The following is a 26,238-nucleotide window of genomic DNA, read 5'->3' as shown; positions in this document are numbered from 1 at the left end:
TTGGCCGCGGACCCCCATCTGAAAATGTTTTGTTCCAGGGACCCCCAGAAGCAAAGATTTGATTCTAAAATCTTTGAAAAAAATATGTATATATTCAAGGCTATGCACACATTTTCAAGATTTTTCTAAAATAGCAGATCTACAAGCTCATAGCGCGGCACTCTGTGCCGCGCTATGAGCTTGTATATCTGCAATTTTTGAATAGCCAAAGCTAAGTGGTTAAAATGATTTTTGACACTATGTTAACTAATTTCGCTGGGGACCCCCTGGTACCCGCTCAAGGACCACTGGTGGTCCCCGGACCACTGGTTGAGAACCACTGTACTAGGGCACCGCCAACCTCAACAAAATTCGTAATGTCAAAGTAATGTCTTTGGAGGGAGTGAAATCTTGATAATCATGGGGGAGCTTTCAACGCTCATGGTTGTATTTTGATGCTTTTTCAGAAAAATGTAATAAGAAAAGCATTGAGAAAAGATGAATTACTCTTTTGACTCTGATATCTTGAGCGATCCATCACGTATCACCACAAGACATCTGAGGAGCATAGACGGTCACCTCTGTGTTCACTTAACTCAAAGAGTTAAGAGAGATCTTTTTGTTAGAATAAGTGTTAAATAGCTCTATATTGTGATAGTAATCATTGCTACACAGTCAGTGTTTGTTCAGTAACAGTGTTAAATAGCTCTATATTGTGATAGTAATCATTGCTACACAGTCAGTGTTTGTTCAGTAACAGGGGTCTCCCCGTCTCTCCAGGTCCTCAGGAAACAGAAAAAATGATTTTCAGGTAGGCACCCCGATTTCATCCAATCAGGAGAGAGGACTCGTACGGTACACAGGATAAACAAGTAAAATTGGAAGTGATGAAACAAACAAACAAACACACATGAATGAACAGTGGAAATTGGCACTGACTTGGCTATAAAATTGAAGCTGATAAATTATCTCTCTCCTGATTTTCCCCGACCTGGAAAAGTTATTTTAAGAGTGTTACTGAACAAACATATATTGCAATAATTACTATTATCATAATTATTATCTGCAGCTATCCATCTATCATTTTTTTAACATAAACACATGACTTACACCCCTTTAAAAGCACTTAAACTCTGTCATACTTCGTTGACCGGGTTACCCCAGGGCTCTACACTAAGCCCCCCCTCCTTTTTTCCTTGTACACCAAAATGGTCTTTGGCGAAAATGACCGATCTACAAGCTCACGGCGCGTCGTAAAATGCGTCAACGCTGTGAGCTTATAGATCGGCTATTTGCGCTGAATGTTTGCCCCCCTCAGAATAGAGACACTAGAGTTCATGTGGGTTCAAAACGAGAGCTTCTACTGTGTATAATACGTCTAATAACAGATGTTATGCTGCCATGATAACTACAGCTGGCCTGTAGCAGCAGGCCACAGATGTTCACACCAGGTGTGTGTGGGTTCATCCCTGCACAGATGTTCACACCAGGGATGGGAACGATAATCGTCATTATCGTTTATCATGATCAAAAAACGCTCACAATAATCGCATCGCAGCGATTTTAAATTTATCGTGGAAATTGTCCTCCGTCATACACTGGGAAGAACGTACCTGTAAAGAACGTGCTTGGTACAGCCTTTTTCCCCCCCCGCTCTCTAAATCTCTTTACCAAAAATAGCCGATCTACAAGCTCGCAAGCTTGTAGATCTGCTATTTTTGGCAAAACGTTCCACCCTAGACTATGGTCGCTGAGGTTCAAGAAGTGGTTAACAAATGTGTCATTTTAACACATCGGGTGCCAAACACGGTCTGAACCGTGTTTTCAGTCTGTTTGTTTTTTTCGTTTTTTTCCACCCGGGAGGGGCTGGAGCAGCTCTGGAATCACCCGTGGTGATTCTGAGAAGGAAAGGACAGATGGATCACCGTGTCAAAAAACATGGCTCCCATCCGCTTCCGTTCTATCTCCTTCTCTAAAACCCCTATAACTCCGAAACTTTTTACGCTGGGGAAAACGACTCATTTTGTATGCACGGTCGCTCAGCCATTGTTACTCGCGTGAGAGATGTTATCGTTCCAGGCGTTAGCCAGGACCATCGGGCAAAATGGAGGCATGCTTTGTTTCTCATGGAATGCACGTCGTGGAGTCTACAGCTTAAACAGCGCCGCGCAGCTTAACGGTGAGATTTCTGGCACCGAACGTAATCTGTTATTATAAAATTCTGGCACCGAATGTGTTAAGAGTTTTAAACATATTTTTGATCATCGTGATAATATCTTAAATCGAGACTATTTTGTTCACAATAATCGTGACATGAAACTTTCATATCGTCCCATCCCTAGTTGACACCAGCCAGGTGTGTGTGCGGATCACCAGGTGTGTGTGTGTGTGTGTGTGTGTGTGTGTGTGTGTGTGTTGATCCCTCCACAGATGTTGACACCAGGTGTGTGTGTGTGTGTGTGTGTGTGTGTGGACCAGGTGGGGGTGGGGTTCACCCCTCCCAGGGGGGGCTGCGTCTCCCGTCCACGTCCGTCTCCACGTGGTACAACATGTCAGCTAGCGTGTGCTCGGTCACAGCTCCCCAGCCCATGTCGCTCATCTAAACCACAAACACAGCATCACACAAATCATGTCAGTCCCTTTGGGCACGAAAAAGGTTTGAGAACTAGTGATTTAGAACAGTGGTTCTCAAACTTCTTCATGTCAAGGACCCCCAAAATGGCACCTATTAGCCCGCGGACCACCATTTGAAAAGATATGCCAAGGAACCCCATAATAAGAGAAGATTTTTACAGCTCTAGCAGTAATTCTCACCCATTTATATTTCAAGGACCCCCAGTTTGACATGCATTAGGCTACGGACCCCCATTTAATGGCATTTCTATCTCTGGGACCCCAATTTTTATTGTAAAATCAATTAATGTAACTTTGAACATTTGGTTCCAGTACTCTCAGAGTTACAGACTCATAAGGGTCCATTTGGTTCCTAACTATACATCATTTAGCTGGGGACCCCCTGGAACTCCCTCAAGGACCCCTGGGGGTCCCCAGACCCCACTTTGAGAACCAATGATTTAGAAGAGGTCTTAGGGCAGGTAACACACTGTAGGACTTTTTTTTCTCTTTTCCAAAATTTGTATCCCTCGATTTTTGTAACCCATTTTTTCACCCAGTGCCAATTGTCTAAGTAATCCTGGGCGCTACACTCCCTCTGCCAGCCTAGGGGAGAGCCTAGAGCCGAGCTCATGCCTCCTTCAATGCATGAGGAGTGAGCAAGCCGCTTCTTTTTCACCTGACAGGGGGGGGAGTTTCCCTGGTTAGACGTAGCTTGTGGAAGAGGAACACGTTATTCCAACCAGTTCCTTTCCCCTCCATCAAGGGCCCACAGCGTCCCGGGCGGGAATCGAACCCAGGACCTTCTAGCTGTGAGGCGACAGCGCTACCGACTGTGCCACAGTGCCCCCCCTCACTGTAGGACTTTTAAAGTGGTCGGGGAGTCATCTGATCGTTAAGCATTTCATTCACACTACACTTGGAAGATTGTGGAATGAATAGGTGTCTGGCCTTGAGACTAGTGTTTGACTGATGACCTTACAGAAGCAGCATTCCACAAGCTGTTATTCATGGAGGAATGCATACATGTGTGTAGGTCATGTGTGTATGTAATGAGCTACTCACTGGCTGGTACTTGATATCCTTGGGAGGGTGCTTGAAATGTGGGCCGAAGTTAACTGACACCTGTCAACAAAACAGAAAGCATTCATTAGTCTGTCACTCTGCCACGGCAACATACATTAATTTGGGGTACAATTATTGTCTCCGCCAGGAGACATTGTTTTCACTTTCCACATGTCAAGCTAACATTGGTCAAGCCTCACGTGACACGTGACAATACGGTGAAATAGTGTGATCTGATTGGCTAGTGACGTATAGCGGCCTATAAATAAATGTGTCACTTTGAAAGAGTTTTAGCCTCTTTCAAAGTGAGGTAAGACAGGAATAATCACGAAATGTAAGGACAATTGGATAGGACACTTACACAGACAGGACGGATAGGACACTTACACAGACAGGACAGATAGGACACTTACACAGACAGGACGGATAGGACACTTACACAGACAGGACAGATAGGACACTTACACAGACAGGACGGATAGGACACTTACATAGACAGGACGGATAGGACACTTACATAGACAGGACGGATAGGACACTTATACAGACAGGACGGATAGGACACAACACAAGTCTGCTGGCGGAGACTTGTGCTCCGAGGAGCACTTTTTCTAGTTATTATTATTATTACTATTAATTCATTTAGAGTAGCAAATCAATCCTCTCCACACATTTCCATGTGATCACTGCTGTTGAACCCTACTGGCGCCCTACAGGAGCCCCCACCGGGAGGACGTCGTAGAGCGTAGAGTGATTAAACCCTGCACCACCTGAATGCCCAAATTAATATAATAATTACAAACTGTATATCAAAGCAATAGTTTCTTAATGTAAAACAAGAATGCATTCAGCAGAGTGTGAATGTTTGAGGTTTGACTTGATGAAACAGGGTTGTGGGGTCACCGATATCCATAGGTTTCTTCCTTGTCAGGGTGATTACAGACCGACAAACAAACAGGTGCGAAAACATAACCTAGTTGGTAATAATAATAATAATTAGCTGTCTGAAAAAAACATTGTTTGTGTGACTTGTTTGTTTAAGGATATTAAGTTGTGGGGGCGCTGATGGCCTACTGTAGTTCAGGGGTCTTCAACAGGGGTCCTCAGAGTTACTACAGGGGGTCCGCCAAATCTTTGTTTGATAGGATTTTTTTTTTTTACATGAACCCTAGCATCCCTTTTCTGAGGAGAACTTTTGTAAAGAGTTATAGGTGTAGAGGGAAAAAAAGAGAAGAAAACGTTTATCTGAAACACAATTTTATACAATACAGAGGGGGTCCCTGCTTCATCTCCCTCTCAGCCAGGGGGTCCTTGGCCTGAAAAGGTTGAAGACCCCTGGCCTAGTTGTTAAGGCTCATACCACATATAGGTTCTAATGCGGGCCGACAGCGAGCATTGCTGGTTCGATTCCCGAGCTCGACGGCCTTTGCTGCGCGTCACTCCCCGTTTCCCGTCTCTCTCAACTATACTATCCATATAAAAAGGCAGAAAAGCCCCAAAAATGTAATTAAATAATAAGAAATGAAGTTGTACACACCGTGCAGCCCTTGTAGAGAGAGATGGCAGGGAAATAGAGGCCCTCGAAGAGGTTCTCATAGGCCACGCCTTGGCTCGCCCCGTTCTTATAGAAGATCATCTGAAACGAAAGCAACACAAAGTTTATTATTATTATTATCCATTGGAATACATCAGGGGTCTTCAAAAGGGGGTCCGGGGGACCCCTAGGGGGTCCTCATAGATACTGCACGAGGGGGGGGGCTCATAGATACTGCACGGGGGAGAGGGAGCTGTTCCACGGGTTCGTGGCTTTATGTTGAAATCTCCATTTGGGAATGTTAGATCACGTCATATAAGAACTGTGTTCCAAACATAAACACACCACCCTGGCGTTTTTCGTCAGGGGCGTGGCTCTGCATTGTTTATGATATTCATTCATATTTGATACAGCCTGTTTCTGGCGAAAATGGAATTAATTCTGCCTTAAAAGTATAAAAATAACTACTACTTCCGGGTCTGATATCACTGTCCCTACAGCAGCCGCGTTCATGGGAAATGTAGTCTTTGGGTTGTTTGACTCGTTTCTAGTGTTTATATTGTGTTACTCTTTGGGTAAATGTGTACATTTACACCTTCAGTCGATGCTTCATATCCATATGAGTAAAATCACCAGGGTGGTGTGTTTATTTTTGGAACACAGTTCTTATATGAAGCGATCTAAGATTGCCCAATGAGGATACCGGTATCAACACAAAAAGTAAAGCCATGAACCTGCGGAAAGCGCCCTCTACTGGCAGTGACATCAGGACTTCGGTGCTCTATACAGAGTGCAGTTAAGTTTTCCACTGACCTTGCTGGGAGTGACGACCTTGAGGCTCTTCTCTGCTTTGTCCAGATAGTCCTTCTCCTCAAAGTACAGGTAGCTCTTGAACTTGATCAGTGCCTGAAATCACAACAACACATCAGGACAATTATTATGTCTGCTAAGTAAATTGTCACCATGATGAGATTGCAGCTGACGATTCATTTTTGACATATAATTGTGCTTTAACGATCATTTTAGATATCTTTGGCTATTCTAAAATAGCAGATCTACAAGCTCATAGCGCGGCACCGAGTGCCGCGCTATGAGCTTGTAGATCTGCTATTTTTGAAAAATCGTGAAAATGTGTTTTTGAGATGGGGTCCACGGACAAATGCATAATCTAATTTGTTTGTCTAAATCCTAACGGTTTGTTGCTACATCAGTGGTGGTGCTCCAACATTTCCATGTCAAGGACCCCCAAAATGATATGTATTTGGCCACGGACCTCAATCTCAAACTATGATGTTCCAGGGACCCCCAGAAGCACAGATCGGATTAAAAAACAAATCACTTTAAAACATATTCAAAGATTTGCACACATTTTCCAAGATTTTTCAACAAATAGCAGATGAATAGCAAGCTCATAGCACGGCACTCGGTGCCGTGCTATGAGCTTGTAGATCTGCTATTTTTTGAATAGCCAAAGAAATCTAAAATGACACCACAATGCTCTCCCATTCATTAAAATCAATATTTTTTGATTAGTTTGATTAACTGCTACACCCTTAGGTTAAATTGTACCTTGTCTTTGTAAGTATCAGGCAGAGCCTTGGCGATCTCTGTCCCGTCGGGCAGCTCTATGAAGAAGCCCAGGGTGTCTCCCTGACCGTAGGCCGAGGAGAAGTGCTTCCCCATGGACTGGTGGAATTTGGTGCCCTTCTTGCTGCGCCACGAGTAGCTGAACTTATCATAACCCAGAGGAGCCTGTAGGTTACCTGTCACCACAGAGGAAACATCACAGTATATAACTTATCATAACCCAGAGGAGCCTGTAGGTTACCTGTAATATATACATACATATTCTTATCAACGAATAAACACAAAGACAATATATAGATGTTTTTATTATTATCGACTACATCTATTAGTCTGGTTAAGGACTTAAGCCCTATTTTCTGTATACATGTCTGTGTACATCTGCTATTTTTGAATCTTGAAAGTGTTTGAAAATGTTTGAATAATTTTGAATTCAACGCAAATCTTCTTTTCTGTGAGACTTCTGGGGGGGTCCCTGGCACAAAACATTTTCAAATGGGGGTCCACAGCCAAATATATATACATTTTCAAAAACATTTGAGAACTACTGATATAGAAGACATTTGTAGAATCAGCCTCAGGTCTTAAAGAGAACCCAGATGACAAAAACAGATTGACAGACATTACATTAAATCGATTTGTTTGATTAACAGTTGCACTGTAGTGTGATGTGGAACGATTACCAGCCCTAGTTCGCCTAGTGTGTGTGTGTGTGTGTGTGCGTGTGTGCGTGTGTGCGTGTGTGTGTGTGTGTGTGTGTGTGTGTGTGTGTGTGTGTGTGTGTGTGTGTGTGTGTGTGTGTGTGTGTGTGTCTCTGTGCGTGTGCGTGAATAGTACATACCTAGTGGTTGGGACCAGCCTAGCCGGGCTGCGGTGTCTGGAGGCATCTCATCCACAGAGACCTCAAAGAACCAGGAGCCCTTGCGGACGCCGTGGGACGCTCTGACCATGGAGTAGCCCTTCTCCCCCGTCACCGTCAGGCGGTCGTCTGAGATCTTCAACTGGGGCGCTGGAAAAAAAACAGCAATGTCTACTATAGACAGCAATGTACAACTATACTGTATTGCAGGCGTGTTCAACTGATTTTGACCCAGGGACCACCATCCTGACTAAGAGCAACCTGGGGACCACCACTATTGTGCGTGGTGGGTCCATCATAGACCCATCCCACACAATAGTGGTGGGGGGGTTCATGCACCACAGGGAGCTGGAGAAAATAGCTATAATATCAATATAATATCTAATAAAATACAGTGATTTTGTTTGAATATGATGGAATATGATTAAGGATTACTGTGATTATGGTAAGCTCACATTTCATATCACACACACACACACACACACACACACACACACACACACACACACACACACACACCGTACAGTAAGAACTCCTGTAAGTTATTAAAAGTATTTTTATTTTATTTTTTTAATGCATGGCCAGGGACCACCTGCAATACCTCCACGGACCACCAGTGGTCCACGGACCGCCGGTTGAAAACCCATGCTGTATATCAGGGGTCTTCAACAGGGGGTCCGGGACCCCTAGGGGGTCCTCAGAGCTACTGTAGGGGGTCCGCCAAATCTTTGTGTGATAGGATTTAGTTTTTTTACATTAACCACTTGAACGCTAGAATTCCTTTTCTGAGGAGAACTTTAGCCAAAAATAGCAGATCTACAAGCTCTCAACGCCTCGCGCTGCGAGGCGTTGAGAGCTTGTAGATCTGCTATTTTTGGCAAAGAGGCTATAGGTGTAGAGCAGAAAAAAGAGCAGACTAAGTAAAAAAAAATAATAATCTGAAACACAATTTCATACAATATAGAGTAGGGGGTCCCTGCTTCATCTCTCTCTCAGCTAGGGGGTCCTTGGCCTGAAAACGTTGAAGACCCCTGCTCTATATCATTGTTGTCGGGCAGAAACCTCTTCTCTCCACATTTTAACTTAGTTTGTGTGTTTTCGTAAAATGAACGTTTCCTAAAACAACGAACAGAAGTACCTCTGTCGTGTAAGGCCAGCAGCACCCTCTCGTAGAGGCAGGCCCTGTACAGATCCCCCGGGATGGGCTTCCCCGCCCAGCAGTCCAGCTCCAGCTTCTCGGGGTCCGGGGCGTGGGGGTCCGGCTCCGCCAGGATGTAGCGGTAGCCGTCCTTGTTGAAGGGGTGCTCCAGAGGGTAGCCGTGAGGGGGCAGGCGTTGGGCCGAGAACAGAGGGTCACTGCAGAGACCACAGAGAACAGAGGGTCACTGCAGAGACCACAGAGAACAGAGGGTCACTGCAGAGACCACAGAGAACAGAGGGTCACTGCAGAGACCACAGAGAACAGAGGGTCACTGCAGAGACCACAGAGAACAGAGGGTCACTGCAGAGACCACAGAGAACAGAGGGTCACTGCAGAGACCACAGAGAACAGAGGGTCACTGCAGAGACCACAGAGAACAGAGGGTCACTGCAGATACCACAGAGAACAGAGGGTCACAGCAGAGACCACAGAGAACAGAGGGTCACTGCAGAGACCACAGAGAACAGAGGGTCACTGCAGAGACCACAGAGAACAGAGGGTCACTGCAGAGACCACAGAGAACAGAGGGTCACTGCAGAGACCACAGAGAACAGAGGGTCACTGCAGAGACCACAGAATTAACAGATTAACAGATTAAATCTTCGAAGTGGCGCAGAATAAAACGGAAATTTGATTGCAGTGGTTCACAAATGATTTTTGGGGGTTCCCCAGATGATTTAGCCTGGTAAACCCCCCTCCCTCCGGAAATCTCATTTCCATTTGATTTCAGGAAGGAGTCTGGCCTGAAGGCTTGTCTGGGCGTTTCTAGCCCGTTCACCAAATGGACGAGCCTATCAGTGTCGTCTCTCATCGTTCTGTGATTGACAGGGAAAGTCGGCCAATCAGGTGGCGAGTTCAAGTGAGCCCGAATGGAACTGAGTGCAGCCTGAGTGCAGCCGGACAAAAACAAACGGCAGCCATCTTTTTTGACCGCAGTGTTTTCTACTCTCTTTTAAACTTCAAAACGCTCTCAAACTTCTATTTTGAGGCACGGAATTTAATTTTAAGATATCGTTTGGATAGAATTTAGTTGTTTAACTTCATATATGTGGTCAATTTATCATGACAGAGCCTATTTAATAATAAAAATTCAAAGAACCGGCAAGGGCGGGCAGTGACACGCATGTATCCGAATAAGGCAACCTATTTTGGGCATGGCCGTCTCAAAAGTCCCGTTGCGTCACATTAGTCTGGAGGTGGTAAAAATGCACTGGCTGAAGGGGAACACTGCTGATTGGCTGAAGGGGAACACTGCTGATTGGCTGAAGGGGTTGTCAGTCAACGGTATTACTCCCGCCCAACTCCAGCCCACAGCCAAGTTGCAGAATGGGCGATCATGCCAGACTCACTCCTGAAATAAATTACACATGAGATTTCCGGAGGGAGGGTTTACCAGGCTACAGATTAGCTTAATGTGCAACATTGTTTTCTCACTCAACAGTAAACAAACCAACATACAGTATACGTGTATACAGGGTATCTGCACATTTATAAAGTTACAATTAAATGACTTATAGGACCTTTTTAAACACCAACTTGTTAAACATTACATAAGAAAGGCAAACGTTGCTCTAAAGGGCCTTCCGCAGTTCGAGGCGTTGTGAACTTTTAGTTCGGCTATTTTCGCAATATTTACTGTATCTGTGGAACCGAGTCAAAATAAATGTAATGCCTACAATTCCAAGTGCTTGTCAGGGTGAGGGGGGTCTCCCCAGTTCAAATACGATTATTTTGAGGGGTCCTCCTGGCTTGAAAGCTTTGGGGGACCCCTGGTAAAAAGGCTGTACCTGCGTGTTCTCTTGGCTCCTGCTCCTGCCGTTGCTCCTTCTTGTTGTTGCTGTTGCTTACGCTTGGCTCCTCGACCCTTTCCTGGACCGGCGGCCAGAGCACCTTCAAACAGATGAAACCACGTTATGCTACTGTACAAAAAACTAAAACACACATGATCAGTGTTGCCAGATTCTGTGAGAGAAACAAGCAACCAGGTCTAGGAAAACCAGCCCAAAAGAAGCGACTATGGGCCACATATGAGCACTTTAACATGTACATCAGCTATTTGAAAATAGCAGATCTACAAGCTCACAACGCGTCGTGAGCTTGTAGATCTGCTATTTTCAAATAAAATCTTGCGGGAAATTATAATGAGCAGATCTGGCAACATGATAGGACACATGCGGGATTGAGCACGTGTGTGCGTGCGCACACACACACACACACACACACACACACACACACACACACACACACACACACACGGCACCTAATTGATGGGTGGTGTACGTAGGTTGACAGCAGACTCAAAGAGGCAGGAATTATTAGTCCATAGTGCAAACTATCAGCCACAACAAGAGCAATAATATAAAGATAAATGCATCGTTTTATAAATTGTGGATGAGCACACCTCAAATATAACAGCAGCGTTGCTGAGCGATGTCATTGGGATCGCTTTCAGAGCGTTTCGACGAACGATCGAAAAAGTAGCCGATCTACAAGGTCGCATTGCTTGTAGATCTGCTATTTTCGTCATATAAACGGACAACAGCGTTTACATTTGAGAAAATGTTTGAGAAGGCCGAGTAGTAAACCACAAAGAAAAGGACGAAGCAAAGCTTCCACACACTCCATAGTTTAACTTATTATGATGAGGCCAGAGTGACGGGGGTTTCAACTGGAAACATTTGTCACATGACACTTTCTCACCAAAAATCTGCCTTAAAAGCTCCCATCACAGTCAGGTTATAATAAACAACCAAAAACATAGAATGATATCATATGCAGCAGCCGTTACTTGGAATGACACCAAAGCTAATATTTAGAACCAGATTCCTGCACATACCAAAGGAGAAAAAAATATGCGACTGAAATTACATTCATATATATCAAAAAATATATATCAAATTGTATTACGGTTTTTAGCTGTAGCTAAGAGCCAAGCAAGAGTAGTAAAAACAAAAAAACAAAACAAAAGCCAAGACAAAAAAGGAATTCTGATAAACAATAGGGCATAGCAGTGGCAGCCATTTCTTTTCCACCGGCTTTAGTTCCACAGATAGACAGCCCATTCATTCAGACCACCGAAACGTCAACAAAAATATCTATGTTCATTATTTCAAGCCTGGCTGGAACCAAGCCAAAGCCGGTGAAAAGAAATGGCTGCCACTGCTATGCCCCCCTGGGGTTCCCGTAGTTTTTCAGTATGGGATCAAAAAAGGGACATTTGGTGTCTCCCCGGGACCCAAACTGAAATACACTAGGGCAGGGGTCTTCAACAGGGGGTCCGGGACCCCTAGGGCATCCTCAGAGCTACTATAGGGGGTCCGCCAATTCTTTGTGCGATATGATTTATGTTTTATACATTAACCACTTGAACCCTAGCATCCCTTCTCTGAGGAGAACTTTAGCCAAAAATAGCAGATCTACAAGCTCACAACGTCTCGCAGCGCGAGGCGTTGTGAGCTTGTAGATCGGCTATTTTTGGCAAAGAGGTATAAGGTGTAGAGGGAAAAAAGAGCAGACCAAGTAAAAAAAAAAAAAAAAGTCTCTGAAACACAATTTTATACAATATAGAGGGGGTCCCTGCTTCATCTCTCCTTCAGCTAGGGGGTCCTTGGACTGAAAACATTGAAGACCCCTGCACTAGGGTTCAGTGATTAAGGATCACCCATGTACCTTTAACCAAATTACAACAGCTGTATTATTTCTAAGGCAATTTGTTTCAATGGAATTGTTCTCTAAGCATGGAAACCAGGGATCTGACACAACAGGTGAAGCTGGGGAGAAGGAGCAGGATGAGGCCAATTAGTATTGGATGAAAGCCGCACGGCAAATTCCAAAATGGCACCCTACTCACACATGTATGTTATGTGTGAAGTTAAAGAGTGCCATTTGAGACGGCAGATTTTCAGGGGTTTTCCAGAACCAATCAGCAACAAGCCAGAGGACGAGGCACACACACACGCACACATAAATCCACCAATAGGAAGGGAGGAAGCTTCGGGGGCCAACAACCATAATGCAGAGCACAGTGCAGACAGGGAGGAGGTTACACAACTGGACCTGGATGAAGTTGACCGTTAATAATAAGCCCCTATTTTACACGTTTCATGCGGTGAAAACAGATCTACAAGCTCGACAAGAGAAGAGCTTGCTATATATTTTTTAAATGTTTGCATAAAATGACATGCCCAAAACAGGGACACCAGGTTGAAAGTGATTAAGATGTTGCATGCCCAAATTCAAGTCCAAACTGGGTTAGGGCTGGGTAATAATATCGATATTGTGATATGAGACTACATTTTGCATGTCGTAATAATGTAATTAACTAAGTCTTAAGTGTTGTCTTTTCTTGGTTTTAATCACTTACAGTAAGCCTTTTTTATACTTTAAAATCTGTGAGTTTCTAGTTTCAGCCATTTTTAAAGAAAACAATCGATATCGTAGCCTGGTAAACCATCCCGGTTGCGTGAATTCACATTATCATGCGTCTTCTGCAGACCGGTCTGGCCCCAAGGCTCTCGATATCGAGGCATTTGGTAAAAGAATAAAATAAAATACTGTAATATGTTATTGTGTCCATATCGCCCAGCCCTAAATTGGGCTACGGAGAAAAAAGAAAGATGTTTGATTTTAAGCTCAGGGCCAACTTCGTCTTCTATCCAGAGGGTTACAGGAAGCACACACACACACACAGTTCAAAATGCTACATCATATATTCACCTGAGAAGGTTGATCCACCTGGAACACAATGCACAACACTTAGAACCACAGTCACCTCACCTTTTTTTTTAAAAAACCCATTCAATCCGGGAACCTATCTGTCATTTTTAGATTTCTTTGGCTATTAAAAAATAGCAGATATACAAGCTCATAGCGCGGCACCGAACGCTTGAAGATCTGCTTATTTTTTTTGTTATCATGAAAACGTGTGCAAATATCTTATTTTTTTTGCTTTTAAGCGGGCCTTAGTAACTCAAATCTTTGCTTCTGGGGGGTAAATATTTTACAAATGTTCGCTTTAAAAAAGATATAATCCAAGATTTGCACACATTTTCACGATTTTTCAAAAAATAGCAGATCTACAAGCTCATAGCGCGGCACTCGGTGCCGTGCTATGAGCTTGTAGATCTGCTATTTTTGAATAACCAAAGAAATCTTAAAATGACACGGATGATGCTTTCCCGGTCTTAAATGGTTAAGATATTTGTTTTGGCTTTTATGCCTGTATTTTTTTTTTTTCTTTAATTTTTATCCCGCGATTTTTGTAACCCATTTTTTTCACCTGGTGCCAATTTCCTAAGTGATCCTGGGCGCTACACCAGCGCTACACCAGTCCCCCACAGCCAGGGAGGCCAGGGCCGAGCTCATGCTTCCTTCAGTGCATGAGAGCCAACTGACCTTCTTGTCACCTGACAGGGGGGAGTTTCCCTGGTTGGACGTAGCGCGTGGAAGGAACACGTTATTCCAACCAGTTCCCTTCCCCTCCATCAGGCGCCCCGGCTGTCATGGGGGAGGCGGTATAGTGACCAGGATTACTACATGTTTTTGTGAGGGTATTAACGCCTGGTATTTATGCCTGTATTGATAGGACAGTAGGCTGACAGGAGATGGGGAGAGAGATGGGGCGTGAAACACAGCAAAGGCCGTCGGGATCGGGAGTCGAATTACCAGCCTAGGTACCCAATCGGTTTTTCGCCTAACGTCCGGGCCAGTCAACATCATCTTAAAGGCCTTACACACACACACACCGGGGGGGCCTGTCTCTGAATGAGGCTGAGCCGTCCCTCTGTATTGTCTTGTCTGTGTGTTCGGAGCTAATCTCACAAACCGCTGGACGAATCAGCGCCACATTTCTTGCGCACGCTGCCACTAGGCTAAATGGCTTTACTCTCCTATTGGGGGCCATTACACTGTCTGTGTCATTTTGACACCACCTAAAAAGGGTGGTACAGTAAGTCAACATGAAAAAGCCAGCAAAATATCTCCCTCATTGACCTCTGGAGATAAAACAGCTGCATGACGATTATTACGATGACTCACCATTTAGTCCTCCAACAGTAGGGGCAGCGGTGGTCTGTTTCTGTGTATCGTATGAGGGCCCGATGTTCCCCAGGTCCTGTAGAAGAAGAACGAATTCACACACAGACAAATCCTCAGTGTTCATTTATCCATTTGTACCTCCCATGGGGGTCCTTCAAGCCCCCCCCCCCCCCCCCCCACTAAATGACTGATAGTCAGTGACAACACAGACATGTGTGTGGGAAGGTATTAATTGGCATAATGACTTAATTGGGGAGAAAAAGGGGTTAAAAAAAATTTTATTACCTGATCCAACAGGCCAAACTTTGGATAATCCTCCTCTGGGTCCTTGCTGCCGGGGTCTGGGTGTTCTTTCACCAGAAACACATCTCGTTCTTTGCTCTGGAACGCAGACACAGGGAGATGAGCGCACACAAAGCACTGATATAGTACATTAACCTGAGGCCCATTCTACAAATGCCTCCTAAATCCTAACAGTTTTCTGAAAAACCTATGTTTCTATGTCAGTGGTTCTCAAAATGTTTCCATGTCAAGGATCCCCAAAATGATATGCATTTGGCCGCGGACCGCCATCAAAGAAGATTTAGTTCCAGGGAGTCAGGGACCCCAGAAGCAAAGATTTGAGTTAAAAATGTTTGATAAAAAAATAAAGAAATATTTAAAAAATATTTCTTTATGAGCGCCATGAGCTTGTAGATCTGCTATTTTTGAATAGCCAAAGTAGAAAATAATGGATAAAGCGGTTAAAACCTAAAATGACACAGATTCCTTCCCCGTCTTCCCAGATTCCGGGACCCCTAGGGCGTCCTCAGAGCTACAATAGGGGGTCTGCCAATTCTTTGTGCGATATGATTTATGTTTTATACATTAACCACTTGAACCCTAGCGTCCCTTTTCTGAGGAGAACTTTAGCCAAAAATAGCAGATCTACAAGCTCTACAAGCTTTAAGGGTTAAACATAGGAATCCATTACTTGTTCTAGTTATATTGCAATAATAATGTACATTTGTCACAAAATCCCAACGCAGCCCTGGACTTGTCTCATGGCAGACCAGTGTGCCTCGGCGCACCGTTTGAAAAACCACTGGCTTAGTGCAGTGGTTCTCAAACCTTTTCATGTCAAGGACCCCCAAATTGACACTTACTAGCCCGCGGACCCCCATTTGAAAAGATATGCCAGGGACCACCATAAGACAAGATTTATTTTTTACAGCTCTAGCAGTGATTCTCAACCATTTTAATTTCAAGGACCCCCAGTTTGACATGCATTAGAGGCTACGGACCCCCATTTAATGGCATTTGTATCTCTGGGACCTCAATTCATATTGTAAAATCAATGTTAATTTAACTCTGAGAGTGTACAAATGGAACCAAATGGACCCGTTAGGGTCCATTTGGTTCCATTTGTACACTCTCAGAGTTACAGACCCGTAAGGGTCCATTTGGCTCCTATCCATCATTTAGCTGGGGACCCCCTGGAACCCCCTCAAGTACCCCTGGGGGTCCCCGGACCCCACTTTGAGAACCACTGGCTTAGTGAATGCAATTTTTTTTACCCCTGAGAACCAAACTGAAATCGTAGTTCAATGCGTTTTACACAAAATAGTTCCCACTTTAAACCATGAAAAGGCTATACCTTACCATGGTTTTCACGATGTTATTGGGCCATGTGAGTTTCCCTGGTCTCTGACGCGTGGTCATGCACTCCCAGTGCTTATCGATGAATGGAATGATGTCCTGCAATGTGGAAAATCAAAGGAATAAGACACACATAATGAAGTACTAACATTCATGACTAATGATGCAATGTTCAAACAAAACACAAACGCAATTAGTTTGGTCACTGGACAGCTGGGAACCTTGTCTTTGGAGAACATGGTCTTTGGGTGTTCCTCCTGGGTCCTGGAACGCCAAGTCAGGTTAGCCAGAGCGGTCAGGCCAATCTCTTTAAGGTCTGAAACAAACAACAATACATAGTAAATAGCTAAGTAAACGTCCCATTCAAACCAGGAACGCATCGGTGTCATTTTGGATTTCTTTGGGGGTATTCAAAAATAGCAGAAATAACAGAGAAAATGTTCGCTTTGAAATATATATTCAAAGATTTGCACATTATGTTCACGATTTTTCAAAAAGAATAGCAGAGACCGAGTGCCGTGCTAGCCAAATAAATCCAAACAGATGAGTTCCCGGCTTTGATGGGTTAAGCAACAACTCGCAAACAGCCATACCGTTGCATTTCCTGAAAAGTAACGTTTTTTTTGGGCATACAAGGTTTCAGCCCAACAGCGATGATATACAAGTGAAATTCTTAGGTGTTTTCTGTGCATTATTTCAGATAATGTCAAGGGACATTTGTAGAGTCGGCCTCAGGTCTTTTTTTTTGGTACTTTATTGTTATTATTATTGTGGTATTGTACAAGTACAACTGAAACATCCACAGGTAAAGCTGAACACCTACTGGCTTGCTTCCTGAGGAAGTATGTGTTTCCGCTGTGATGGCACACGTTGCAGTGGAACACGTAGTTGGTCATGAAGGGAAGACAGGTTCTATAAAAAGGAGAGAGGAGTCGAGGAACAAATGTTAAACAATATGCTTAATTTGATTAAACCTGGGCATGCGTGTGTGGTTCAACATGAGCTGAGGTCACATGCATGTGCTCCGGAAAATAAACGGTGCAGGACACCGTTTATTTCAGAAGTGTATTAAAAAGTAAAGTTTGAGAGAAAATGTGGCGTTTTGGAAGAAATAAGGACACAGATTGGATACATGACACTTGGATTATAGTCTGAGAGCCATGTTGGAGTTAATAAACAGATTTCTGATATAGTTGTGTGCCGTCGTTAATCCTGGACGCCCATTTTCTTCAATTCATCATGTATTCCCTTTGTTTTTTGGATTCTTCATTCACCGTGAAGGAATGCAACACAAAGTTCGCTATGAACTCAAGGCTTCCCGGGGATGATTATTTGATAGGAAAAAAAAGGTAATTTTGTGGGTGAAGTATCCCTTTAAGTAGTGCTTAATCGCATGCCGAAAAAAAGCCAATCTACAAGCTTGTAGATTGGCTTTTTTCAGTGCCCGACAAAATCAGCTGCTGATAAAAGTCATTATAACCCAACTGAAAGGAGAAATGTTGCAGACTAAAAGTCAAATAAAACGTACGCCGTGTCGATGGCGAAGGTGTCCGCGGTGAACCACTTCATACACAGGGCACACTGCAGCTCCACCTCGCCCAGCTGGCGGCCGCTCTCCTCGTCCCCCGACCCCGTCAGGGTGTCGGCCGCTTCAGAGCCTTCGCCGACCGTTTCCTGAAAAACACCATGTGTTAGCTTTTTAGAAATAGTTTGCATTGTCTGAACACATTTACTGTTATGGATTATTAGCACATTGAGACCTGAAGTCGATTCTACATGTCTCCTAAATCTCAACAGTTTTCTGAAAAACGTATGTTTCTATATCAGTGGTGCTCAATCTTTTTCATGTCAAGGACCCCCAAAATTATATGTATTTGGCCACAGACCCCCATCAAAATATTTTGTTCCAGGGACCCCCAGAAGCAAAGATTTGAGTTAATAATGTTCGCTTCAAAAATATTTATATTCAAAGATTTGCACACATTTTCACGATTTTTCAAAAATAGCAGATCTACAAGCTCATAGCGCGGCACTCGGTGCCGCGCTACGAGCTTGTATATCTGCTATTTTTGAATAGCCCAAAGTGTAAAATAATGCTTATTAGCTCAAATCTAAAAATGACACAGTTCCAGGTCTTAATGGGTTAACAGATTTGGTGCCGAACACGGTCTGAACCGTGTTTTCAGTCTCTTTTGTTTTTTCCCACACGGGAGGGACTGGAGCAGCTCTGGAATCACCCACGGTGATTCTGAGAAGGAAGGGCCTTATAGATTACTGTGCCAAAAAACATGGCTCCCCATCCGCTTCCGTTCTATCTCCTTCTCTAAAACTCCGAAACTTTTCACGCTGGGGAAAACGACTCATTTTGTATGCGCGATCGCTGCGCCATTGTGACCCGCGTGAGAGATGTTATCGTTGCAGGCGTTAGCCAGGACCATCGTGCAAAATGCACGCATGATTTGTTTCACATGGAATGCTCGTCTTGGAGTCTACAGCTTAAACAGCGCTGCACAGCTCAACGGTGAGATTTCTGGCACCGAACGTAATCTGTTATTATAAAATTCTGGCACTGAATGTGTTAATAATATACATGATTTATCTGATAGTTTACAACTATATACAGTACACTTGATAGTAGCAAGGGCAGAGGTCAGACAGACATACATGTTGTGTGTACCAGTGACTCTGCAAAGTCTAAATAAAAACATGTCATAGGGGCGGCCATAGCTGAATGGTTAGTGAACCCGCCTAGGGAGCCAGAGGCCCTGGTTGCCCCACGTTCGATTCCAGGCCAGGTCAACGTTAGGGATGAGTCCGACTATTCGAATAGTCGACTAGTCGTTAATGAGATCAAATTCGATTATCAAAAAATTAAAAAAAAAATAAAAAAAGTTTTTTTTTTTTTTTTTTTTTTTTTTTAATTTCAAACTTATTATTTTATTTATGGCGCTATACTGCTGTCTAAAGGCTACCCACAGTAACTACATTTTAGCCTATGGATATGCATTTTGGTCTCGTGACTATCCGTGGTTTTTTTTATTGAATTGGGCTGGTTTTAACTTTTAAGTTATGCTTGGGCTGGAAACTGTCATTCAGATCTGGCAACCCTAGGGCCAGCCTTGACTTCACCGTCACTCCCAACAATCAACGCATGCAGCTTCACGTGTGTTTATCACGGTAGAAACGATGTCGCAGTCACGTACCAAAACAAGCTTTGTCTGGGCGTACTTCAAAAAAATAGAAAACAATTGTGTCAAGTGTGACATTTGTGATAAAAAAATGAGTTACCATTCCTCTACGTCATCGATGCGAACACATCTAGAAAAAGTGCATCCGACGCTGACTACAAGCAGTGAAGATGACGCTGCAGCTGGACCAAGCCAAACACGTATGACCACATTTATGGAAGGACCCCGAAAGTGTGACCGACACCGCAGTGAAAAAAACTCGGCCCTGATAGCCAACATGGTGGCCAAAGATATGCTCCCTATAAGTGTTGTTGAGGGTAGAGGATTTCGGGAACTAATGGCACACATGGAGCCAGAGTACAGAGTGCCGACTAGGAAAACCATCACCTCTCGTCTCGAGAAGATGCATGGTGAATGCTCAGAGCACCTTCTCCATGCTCTAGCCAACACTGACCGAGTGGCCATTACCACAGACGCGTGGACCTCGCTCACAGTGGAATCATACGTTACCATAACGTGTCACTTCATAAATAAAGAGTGGGAAATGAAGAGTGCTGTGTTACAAACACGGGCAATGCCAGAGAGTCACACAGCGAAAAATCTGGCCGATGTGCTAAAAGCAGCAGCCCGAGAGTGGGGCTTGGATAATAAAATAATAGCGTGTGTCCACGATAATGCTAGTAATATTACACTGGCCCACAAGGAGCTGGACTGGGATTCAAGCCCCTGTTTTGCACACACATTGCAGCTGGCAATAAATGATGGGTTCAAAGGCAATGCCATACATCACGTTGTAGCAGCCGCGAGTAAACTCGTATCCCACTTCCACCACAGCACCAAGGCTACTCAGGCTCTGAAAGTGAAGCAGGGTCAAATGAGACGGGGTGACGAGCCAGCCACAGCCTCTGACGAGCATCGTCTAATACAGTATTGCCGCACGAGATGGAATTCGATTTTGGAGATGTTTGAAAGACTAGTTGAACAGAGGTGGGCCTGTTCGGCAGTGCTGTCAGACAGAACGTTCACAAAATTGTCAGATGCGCGCACACTGGAGCCAACTGACGACAGCTGGCATATTATGGAGGAGCTGATACCTGTCCTACAATCCCTGAAGATGGCCACAACAGCACTCTGTGGAGAGTTCAACGTGTCCATCCCCCATGTATATCCAGTGACTAACACACTCCTCTCCAAGTATCTGGCTCAAGTTGAAGGTAATAATAATAATAATAATAATAATAATAATAATAATAATACCTGTATGTTTTATAAAGTAGGCTACCCAATGACGCTTTACATGTGAATTAAATTTACAGGCGAATCACGGAAGGTGTCAGAGTTCAAGCGCACAGTGTCGGAGTCGCTGAGAAAGCGCATGGACCCTGCTAACATCGAGACGGCCAGGAAGGTGGCGCTCATTGCCTCGTACCTCGACCCGCGACACAAACGCATGCGTTTCACTTCACAAGAGATCACAGATGCCGTAAAAGCAAGAGTTGCTGCCATACTTCAAAACTTTGAAGCTGCTCAGGCCCCACCGCGGCCATCATCATCATCATCATCATCATCGCCACCACCACTACCTGCCGAATCCGATGACGAAGAAGAGCCACAGCCCCCACCCCGCCACAAGCAACGCCGGGCCGACACCAGCTCAGCGATGGCTAACTTCTTTGGAGAAGAATACTTCTCTAATGCCCTGGACGAAAACACAGAGATGGACAGATATGATCAGGAGCCGTGCATCCCACCAGACAAGAGCCCTCTGGTGTGGTGGAAAGAAAATAATCACAAATATCCCCAGCTCTCTCGTGTGGCACGAGCATATCTCTCCATCCCCGCCACGTCTGTCCCATCTGAGCGGATCTTTTCCGCAGCAGGTGTTTTGGTGAACAGACTCCGCACCCGTCTCCTCCCAGAACACGTGGACATGCTTATTTTCCTGAACAAAAATCTGGATAAATTGGATGGTTGATGCGACAGCCTTTTAGTCACTTTATCTAGCTAATAGTATATAGTGAGGAAATATTGCTTTTCCCTGTCCAAAGAGGTAAGAAAAAGGCCAACTTAAATGTGTAACACAAGCCCACACCTACTTATATTTTATTTTGATTGAATGTGGCCTAAAGGCTAGCCTATTGTGTTTGAAATACACATTTTCTGTTCCACTTCCACAAGCCCATGTCTTCAGATTTCATTGGCCTATTGCAGGAGGCTTGCATTTTGTTTAAGTGTTTATTTTATTTATTTATTATTTATAAGGCCGACAAAAGCTATTTGTTTAAAAATATTAAAGTGAGGGCATTTTCTTTTAATTTTAATATGGTTAAAGTTATTTTTGTAATTTATTTTATCTGAGTATCTGTTCTGCCATTATTAGCCTTATTGAGGCAACATTTGTGTGGACAGCACAATAAAAAAAACCGTCTTGAAACTTCTCTTTTATGGTTTATTTATATTGATGAAAGATAATGTTGACTTTTGAAAAAAAAAAAAAAAAATCCCCCCCCCCCCCCCCCCCCGTCGGCCCGTCGACTATTCGGTAATAATGGAATTAGGTAATCGAATTTAGTTTTGGACACTTTTACACATCCCTAGTCAACGTATGCTCATAGCGCGGCACCGAGTGCCGCGCTACGAGCTTGTAGATCTGCTATTTTTGAAAAATCGTGAAAATGTGTGCAAATCTTTGAATATATATTTTCTTAAAGCGAACATTTTTAACTCAAATCTTTGCTTCTGGGGGGTCCCTGGAACAACATATTTTGATGGGGGTCCGCGGTCAAATACATATAATTCTGGGGGTCCTTGACATGAAAAAGATTGAGCACCACTGATATAGAAACATACGTTTTTCAGAATACTGTTGAGATTTAGGAGACATGTAGAATCGGCTTCAGGTCTCAATGGGTTAAGTCGTGTTCTGTCGTAACTTGGATAAATAAGTTGACATTACCACTGTAGAATGTGTGCAGTGGTAAATACGGTATGTAAGGAGATTAGTATAGTTGCTGTCGCTGGGCAGACACCAATAGAGAGCGGACACTCAAACAGCACAATCTACAAGCTCACAACACATCAAAGACATTAAACAAGGTGAGAATGGAAAGCTACATAATGTATGGAAATGTTTACCGTTCCCTCCTTTCCATTGGATGACTCAGTGTCCATGTTGGTTGCCAGTTCACCAAATCCAGCATCACTGAAATCAAAGAATATATAATAAGGTCATCGTGAGATTGACCAACAGACCCTTTTCACACACATGTGTCCGGGGACCACCCACCAGGGGTCCAAGTTGGACCCTTACGGGTCTGAAACTCTGAGAGTGTACGAACTGAACCAAATGGAGCAGTAAGCCAGCCAGGGTCTATTTGGTTCCATTCGTAACACTCTCAGAGACCACCAGGGGTGAAATGGAACCGAGTGGAACCAGATGGAACCGTGGCTTGTTTTGGGTCCATTTGGTTCCATTTGTACACTCTCAAAAGTTGAATTAACACTGAGGAATTCACGGTGTAGATTGGGGTCTCAGAGATAAAAATGGGGGTCCATGACCTAATGCAGGGGTAGGCAATTGAGATAAGCCTAGGGCCAATATCACTCCCAGACATTCCATCGCGGGCCGGGCCTCGTGCACAACACGCGCCCGCGCGCGAAGCGCGCGGGCGCAAAATTTTTTGGGTCTAATTCGGGTCTAACTCGGTCTAATTCGGGTCTAATTTGGGTCTAATTCGGTTCTGTTTGACCAATATAAATCAACATTTTTTCCGGTTTAAATATCAGCACAGGCGATTTTTCTGGTGATTTTTTTTTTTTCTCCATTTTCCTCTAATCTAGCTATAAAATGTTATAAATCCTTTAAAATGCATCGTGTTTATGAGTGCATGATTTCAAAAGTGGGTTCAGGTTCTATGAAATAAGTATTTATAATTATTTTAACATTCATTTTTAATACTTTTTTTATAACACTTTTCAGTAAATCATTCATACTGTATCTTTACTAATATGTGACTGATGGCACCAACAATGTGAACATTAACATAAAAAAAAAGAAAAATATTTTTCTAAAAAAAAAAAAAAAAAAAATTTTTTTTTTTTTTTTTTTAATTCTCAAAATTATCTCACGGGCCAGATATTATTTCTGGGGGGCCAATTTCGGCCCCTGTCCTGACCTAATGCATATCACACTGGGGTCATTGAAATAAAAAGAAAAGTTGAGAATCGCTCAACTTTTCGACCCATTCAATCCGGGAACGCATCCGTGTAACCACTTAAACCATTATTTCTTAATACTTTGGCTATTCAAAAATAAGCTCATAGCACGGCACCGAGTGCCGCGCTATGAGCTTGTAGATCTGCTTTCTTTTTTTTCGTGAACATTTTTGCAAATCTTTGAATATATATATTTTTAAGCGAACATTGTAACTCAAATCTTTGCTTCTAGGGGATTCTATGTTGCTATAATATCAGTGGTTCTCAACCTTTTTTCATGTCAAGGACCCCCAAAATGATATGTATCTGGCCGCGGACCCCCCATCTCAAACTATTTTGTTCCAGGGACCCCCCAGTAGCAAAGATTTGAGTTAAAAATGTTGGCTTTAAAAAAATAATGTATACATTATACAATATATACACAATGACACAGATGCGTTCCCGGTCTGCGTGGATTAAACAAGTATTACTACTTTAATTAGCTGCAGATGTTTTACCTGGTTCATTTAGTAATGTCTAGTATATCCTCGTCCCTGTGCATAAACACCATGACACATATTGAGGGCACGAGTGTATCTATGATTCAAAATCACCGTTTATGTCATTCTTAAATGTCTGTGACTGTGTGTGTATCCTAAGTGTTAGTGCATCAATTTGTCTGGGTAACATAACAGCATACGGTCTGTCACTGGAACCCAAAATGAACAAACATAATCAGAAGGCTGTTTCAATAGAAACATATCAAACTGGTACAGGTTAGAAATCACTAGCGTCGTTTGTAGGATGTGAATGTGCGTGCCGAAACAGTAGGCTGAACTACAGCGTAACGTTGTAAACAAACACATACAGTGAATAATTCAATGTTATGAATATATATATCTAACTCCACATTGCTTGCTGTTAGGAAAGCAGTGATGCAATTAGGAGAATGTATCCATTACAATTCAATTCATCAATTTACCAGAATATTCAGCTACATTCAAAAGGGTCAAAAGAGTTATTTTGTATGTATGTATGAATCCTGTTTGACTTTGAGGTCCATCATTTAGTAGCATTAATGTCTTAAGTGGTAGCCTTGGATACAGAGGGTCAGTCCCCCCCTAATTAATTGTATATGTGATGTTTTTGTTTTTGCATATTACTGTATACAGTTATTGATCGTCTATAAATGTCTCAATGAATTGAATACACAGGACCTTAATGGGAACAAGCCCTGGGCTTATTGGCTTGTCCTTTTAGCATTCTTCTGTATAAATCTGGGTCCCCATGCCTTTTTTTTGCAACTGTTAATAAAGTATTTAACCAATAAAAAAAGAAAGAAGTCTTGTATCAAGGCTAATTGTAACCAACTCATAAATGATGACAGTCTTGTATCATCAAGGCTAAACAAATGGATGTTTTAGTGAATCTTTATCAGCAATAAGGTGGACTCACTACATTGTGAGCAGTAACTCATATTACTAAGTAATGTTATATCTAACAGCAGCCTACTGGTTTAATGCTAATGCAGTTCAGTTGGAGGGTTTATGGACAATATTTGCATTCATCTCATTGATGGATCAGGTTGAATATAGTTGAGGCTATATTAGCTGAGGTGTAGCCTTGGATCACAAGACGGTGACCGTCATGGATGAACTTCAACATAGCGTTTGCACTTTCTCCCTTGTTAGCCCGTACGTCTACATAAACGTTCAGATGTCAAATATAAAGTGTTCACCTCATGGCCACGGATGTTATAATTATGTCCGGGCCCGCAGAAGTATCCGTATCATCCGTATTGTTCAATAAAAAAGCATTTTAAGCCAATAGGTGGCCATTTTCTCCGTATTTTCTCCATACGTTTTCAACTATGTGAACCTATCGGTTGGGATGTGTATTGCACTTCTATGATACATTATAACTCTACGAGAAAACGACCACCGATCGGATTAAAATGTTTTTTATTGAACAATACGGAAGATACGGGTACTTCTGAGGACCCGGACAGTATTGAAACGTCCGTGGCCATGAGGCAAGGCCTTTATATTTGAAATCTGAACGTTTATGTAGACGTACGGACCAAAAAGGGAGAAAGTGCAAACACTATGTTGAAGTTCATCCATGACGGTCACCTTCTTGTGATCCAAGGCTAGGTTGAGGTGCTACTTCTGCTATTTCTGACCCATGGTGGGACTTCAGGTTAATATAAATAGTTTATTATCTCCACACAGAGACAGGTAACGTGTCTAAAGTGGATCTCTACAAGAATAAAACGTGTTAATACGTGTGGTGGAGCATAACGCACCTCTCTGTAGGCTCTGGTTCCACTGCAGCCTCCGCTCCGGAC

The 26,238-nt window shown here is 43.3% G+C and overlaps 1 protein-coding gene across 2 annotated transcripts; it reads right to left on the bottom strand.

Annotated features, from left to right (window-relative positions):
- Positions 1-153: 153 nt before the first annotated feature.
- On the bottom strand, positions 154-26,238 carry ash2l (ash2 like, histone lysine methyltransferase complex subunit). Of its 2 annotated transcripts, XR_014600005.1 has the most exons (18): positions 26,197-26,238; positions 22,833-22,899; positions 18,038-18,183; positions 17,333-17,421; positions 16,731-16,825; positions 16,513-16,608; positions 15,157-15,252; positions 14,872-14,947; positions 13,552-13,569; positions 10,623-10,725; positions 8,773-8,990; positions 7,617-7,784; positions 6,761-6,954; positions 6,005-6,097; positions 5,195-5,293; positions 3,658-3,717; positions 1,905-2,578; positions 154-1,790 (listed from the first exon to the last, which is right to left on the bottom strand). XR_014600005.1 is itself a non-coding variant. In XM_084047357.1 (17 exons), exons 2-17 carry the CDS (start codon positions 22,866-22,868, stop codon positions 2,471-2,473), a joined length of 1,695 nt encoding a protein of 564 aa, XP_083903483.1. In that variant the 5' UTR covers positions 22,869-22,899; positions 26,197-26,238; the 3' UTR covers positions 155-2,470. The 2 variants fall into 2 exon arrangements, 1 of the variants encoding a protein (XP_083903483.1); XM_084047357.1 differs by having other exon boundaries at positions 155-2,578.

The sequence above is a fragment of the Gymnoscopelus microlampas genome (assembly GCF_963454915.1).
Source record: "Gymnoscopelus microlampas genome assembly, chromosome: 21".
In the NCBI taxonomy this organism is placed as follows: domain Eukaryota; kingdom Metazoa; phylum Chordata; class Actinopteri; order Myctophiformes; family Myctophidae; genus Gymnoscopelus; species Gymnoscopelus microlampas.
Note: the sequence above shows the minus strand (reverse complement) of the source record. Positions and strands in the feature narration are given on the sequence as shown.